The following is a 5,420-nucleotide window of genomic DNA, read 5'->3' as shown; positions in this document are numbered from 1 at the left end:
GGGGGGGGGGGGGGGGGGGGGGGTAGCAGATGAGAGAGAAAAATTGTGGAGAAAGGAGAGTACAGACACAGGAGTAACGAATAATCCCGGCTTCACGGGGTGCACGAGGTGGGGCATTTAATTGCGTTTCTCCTCCTTGGGTCGATCTTTGACGGAAGTAAATAAGGGTGCCATTTTACATTTCCCCAGAGAGACATTTACGCAGGAGTCTTTCATTTGTAAAGTGTATTTACTTTCCTGACTTTCTGTTTTTTTCTCTCCTTTGTAAGGGCAGTGCGAGAAACTCGATAACCCAGAATTAGACGATTGTTCGCGCGTTGAGCGGGAGGGGGTAGGGAGGGGAGGGTGGCTGATGATGAGGGAAAGATCGATTCAGATGACTGCGAGCTACCGATATTGTTGTATTGTGACATCAACTGACTTTGAATGATTTCTATGATTCATTTATTTGTGTTGTTAAACATTTTCCACGAAAATTTGGAGTTTTGTCATTGAAAATTTATAATTTCAGGGAAAAATTCGTGGGAACTGTAAATTTCCGTTTAATTATTCAGGGAGAACAGATGAACAATCAGGAAAATTCAGAGAAATCTCTCCTTGAATTTCCGATTCCTCTGAATTTTCAGGGAATTTCGAGAGTTGTAAAGGAATTCCTTTAAATTTCAAGGGAATTTGTCAGTGAATATTCATTTTCACTTGAAAATTCATGTACAACTTGAAATTCCATTGACTTTTTCCGGAAAATTCAGCCGAATTTGTTAAATAATGTGCGATGATCTTAACGTGTTTTGTGTGAAAAGTCAAAATAATTTTTAAAAATTGGACAATTCATGGAAGAAATATCTGATTATGCTGCATCAGTGGAAATTCTGTCGAATTTTTTCTAAATCTCGCCTTCAAGAAAAAAAAATGAAATTGGGATGATTTTCCCAGTCAATCAGGGAAATTTTCATATCTTCCAAAAAAATAATGAACTATTGAAAAAAAAATAGTGAGTGATGAATTAAATCTTGCTTGAAAGTGCCTCCAAGTTCCTGAATTTTTTTAGATTTTATAAAAGTTATTTCAATAAATAATACGGGAAATTATGAGTTTCAGGGCAAATTCTATCTATTGAGCGCAATTCAAATGTCAATTTAATTGCTAAAGCATCACGGGAGAGGTATAGGTTAGACCATGGAACTGAGAGAGAGAAAACATTCCGCAGGTTTACCAACTTGAAATACTTTCTGATGCATTTTAATGTTATTTTAACAATTAGGAAAACATCCAATAAAAATAATTTGACACTCCTTCTTGCGATATACGGGTCAAACCATCACGATGTAACGTAAATTCAGCCTCACAAATTATTCAACTTCTCCTTCGCTCTAAACTAATTAAACCAAGTGTTCACCCTCAGCAATAAAATATTGATGTAAAAAAAGGAATGAAGGACAGAATTGGGACGAGAACGAGTACGTTATATGCAGCATGATCATAGTTAATCTCTTTGTCCAGTGTGAAACGAGAATTTATAGCCATTAGACTGGAGGCACACCGGCTTGGTGTTCCTGGCCCTGCAAAGGCTAATGCTCAATGATAATCCTCTGGTTGGCGGCACTGGACGTGCTTTTTAGTGGACTATGAATCTCAACAATTTACGAGCATCATATCGGTCTGAACACAGCAGGGGGGTATAGCAGGCTGACCTGGAATCGAATTCGACTAACGGTCTTTGTCATTTCCGGATTCTAGCATCCGATCAGAGGCCCAGTGTACCACTGTGCCTCGGGGTCAAATGTGAAAACAATGGACAACGCTCAGAGCCACTGTCTTGTTTGTTTATTTAGAGTGTGGGGTGCATTATTGTTGAGGACTGGGGATAATGGGGGAGTGGAGCTGCGATGATAAAAGCTGTTCTGTTCTTCATTATGGAGTGGAGTAATTCGAAGTATTGCGAACGATTCCTTTGGTCTTGTGACTTTCGGAGTGATTTTTCAACGTTTCTGAGGATGTATTTTCTTGACATTCGATTCAATGGATTCCAGCAAGATAAGTTGAGAAAAAAATCAATTGTTCCGTGTTGGGTTTCCCTGGCTTTGATTTATATCTCGGATCTGGGTTTATGCTGGGCAATCCTTGGTCAATCCTAGCCAATCCTAGGCAATCCTTAACCAATTCCGGTCCAGTTGGACAATCCTTGGTGAATCCTAGTTCATATTGGGAAAATATTGGTCAATCCTGGTTCGTTTTAGAAAAGCCGTAGTCAATCCTGGCCTATGCCGGACAATCCTTGGCCAATCCTGGTCAGTGTTAGAAAATCCTTGGTTAGTTCTGGCCCATGTTGAACAATCCTTAGCTAATCCTGGTCCATTATGGCCGACCTTGGTCAATCCTGGGTCATACGTGGCAATCATTGGTGAAGCTTTGACCATGCTAAACAATCGTCGAGCAACGATTGTTCATGCTGGGTAATCATTAGTCAATCCTAACCAATCCTAGACAATCCTAGGTCAATCCTAGTTTATGCGAGGTAATCGTTGAGCAATTCTGATCAATTCTCGGCTTATTCTAATTCATACTAGACAATCATTGGCTAATCCTAGCCCATTCTTGACCAATCCTCAGATCCAGGTTCATGCCTGCCAATCCTTCACCAATCCTGGCTCCTTCTCAACTATTTTTGGCCCTTCCATGTGACGTTTATAGTGAACTTTTAAAACCTTTTTTATTTACATACCGACAAATCATTTCTTCAACTCATTCATTTTAATACATTTCATCCAGCTAATTCGAATAAAAAAATCAATTGACCCGCGTTAAATATCCCTGGCTTGAAATAATATCTTAAATCTGGAGAGCACTCACCCCTCCATAGAACAGAATAATTGATGACTATTCCGTCACGATTTCCAAAATTATTAAAAAAAAGTACGTCACTGAATTTCATAAATATACCTTCGGCCAGCCAAAAATGGCCATCTCAATATGCAAATGGCAGTACAATTCGGGGGTAAAAAATTTCCACAGATGAAAAAAAAAAAGTTTAATCTGAATTCATCCAGTCCTTGGCAAATACTCAGCTGCTCCACATCCGCGATAATTTCAACTTGTTAATCAGTTTGTTAATGACTTCCTGGTGTAGCCCACTAATGAATTTCGACGAGTTTCATTCTCCCAGCTATACAGCATGTTTCCCTATATCATACCGCTTAACTGTGTACAATTCGTCGCAATATTCTCACCCATTGTCTGACACAGCCCGACCGCGTGTGCCAACTCTCAGGAATATAATTTCCCGGCCCCCGAGTCTGTGCACGTGAATATGGAGTGGAGAAAGTATTTTTTTGTAATAAGTTTCACTCGTAATAACGTGTATGTACGATTTGCTGTCGTGAAACAGTCAAAGTTGATTCTCTGGGTTTGTTTATCTCTGAAAGTTGATGAATTTTCCCACTGACCCAGACTGTGTTTATTTGTTAAATCACTGCGGAAATTCAATTTTAAATACTTGGAATTATTTATAGGAATCACGGGGACGCACGATCTCTCCACATATTTTGCATTAACAGCTAATTTATTTGTCACTAACTCTTCGCGTAATATTACGGAGTAATGAGTTTTTGGTTTCATGAAATTTTCCCCCTGGCATGTGTCAAATTCATGGCGATTTGTGAGTCATTTGAAATTCCGGAAGCTGTGTTTTGGAGGAATCGACGGAATAGGGGAACCTGTTGATATTAATGGACATCGGTAAACTAGTAAATTGCACATTTAATGATGCAACTAGGTCCGGTTAAACGGAATGATTGCGACCGTTTCAATCATTCCGGGTGGGTTAGATTACGAATTATGTGCATTGGAGGGGTTTTAATGAGAGTGTGGCATTCAATGCCTGAAAAAGGGAGAATGTTATCATTAGAGTTAAACAGGAGAGACGTGCGGAGTCATTAACAGATCCCATTTCACGCTCAAGACCATTTGACCCCTGTAAACTGCCATTTCGTAACGATTATTTATTGGAGTTGACAAGCAAAGGACTGGCGAACATATCAAATAATTAATGCAGTTGATCAACTCCTTACGATTAACTTTATTTAACCTCTGAGACCCCAAGACTGTCAGCTGTACGTGCACGGTTGAACGTGAGCAAAGCGAGCCAAGTGTTCCACGTGACCATTCGGTCTCCCCGAAACCCTGTTTGTGGCAGCACATGTCTGCATAGTAGCGAGAAAAACCTACAGATATAGTTTAAACATATTGTGGACTTTGAATTTTCTCATCTGAAAAAAATTCTGTTCAACCGTTTCTCATCCTGATGAATTTTTATTCTAGTTGCTGATGACTCGATGCCAACATTCGCTGAACAAATTCAGAATGTCACAGTCAGCGTGGGACGAGATGCGCTGCTGGCGTGTGTCGTGGATAATCTCAAACGATATCAGGTAGGTCAAAGACAAACGTATTTGAAAGGATTTGTGATGCCAGTGAAATGGAAGAAATTCATGTGGAGAATTAGTTTCTTCCATTTTTATGAAAAAATGTATTGTACCAATAGTGAATGAGGAGTAACGGAATAACAGAAGAATTGAGTAGCGAAATCCCGTAAACTTTTTGTTCCACTGATATTGAATCCTTCCGATTGTATGAATCCAGGTAGCGTGGGTACGAGTGGATACACAAACGATACTCTCAATCCACGGCAATGTAATAACACAGAATCCGAGAATCTCGTTGTCATACAATGATCACAGGTCCTGGTATCTTCACATAAAGCAGGTTCAGGAAGTTGATAGGGGGTGGTACATGTGTCAGGTGAATACAGATCCGATGAGGAGTATGCAAGGGTTTCTGCAGGTTGTCGGTGAGTCAAAAAATTCATTATTTTGGTAGTACGTTTCATTTTATTTATTAAGTGGTTTATGTTGGGCCATCCTTGGCCAATCCTAGTTTATGTCGTACAATTTTTGATCAATCCTAATCCATCCTGGACAATCTTTGGCCAATTCTGATTCATATTAAGCCATCCTTGGCCAATCCTGGTTCATACCGGACAATTGTTGGTTAATCCTAGCCAATGCTGAACAATCCTTGTTCAACCCTGGCCTATATTGGGTAATTTTTGATCAATCCTAATCCACCCTGCTTACACTAAAGAATCATTTTTTTAATTTCAATTACAGTACCACCAACGATAATAGCAAAAGAGACCTCCACAGACATGGTAGTCCGTGAAGGTTCCAACGTGACCCTAGTCTGCAAGGCAACTGGATATCCCGAGCCATACGTAATATGGCGTCGGGAGGATGGAATGAGTATAAACTACAACGGAGAGAGTGGTGAGTACAGAATATGAACTTGATTAGCCAGCTCGCTGGTCTGTTTACTGGTTTATGAGAATCTCGCGCACGTACAACCCCCCCCCCCCCCCCTCCCCC

At 40.2% G+C, this 5,420-nt stretch overlaps 1 protein-coding gene across 1 annotated transcript in view; it reads left to right on the top strand.

Annotated features, from left to right (window-relative positions):
• The window catches only part of LOC107038767 (lachesin), a 27,997-nt gene that overhangs the window by 6,031 nt on the left and 16,546 nt on the right, over window positions 1-5,420 (top strand). Inside the window, exons 4-6 of the mRNA XM_015258025.2 lie at window positions 4,318-4,427; window positions 4,639-4,846; window positions 5,166-5,321. Coding sequence (XP_015113511.2) covers window positions 4,318-4,427; window positions 4,639-4,846; window positions 5,166-5,321 — 474 coding nt within the window. The remainder of the gene's footprint in view (window positions 1-4,317; window positions 4,428-4,638; window positions 4,847-5,165; window positions 5,322-5,420) is intronic.

This window comes from Diachasma alloeum, unplaced genomic scaffold, assembly GCF_001412515.2.
Source record: "Diachasma alloeum isolate Michigan unplaced genomic scaffold, Dall2.0 Dall_scaffold_00178, whole genome shotgun sequence".
In the NCBI taxonomy this organism is placed as follows: domain Eukaryota; kingdom Metazoa; phylum Arthropoda; class Insecta; order Hymenoptera; family Braconidae; genus Diachasma; species Diachasma alloeum.
This window is presented reverse-complemented; position numbering and strand designations above follow the sequence as displayed.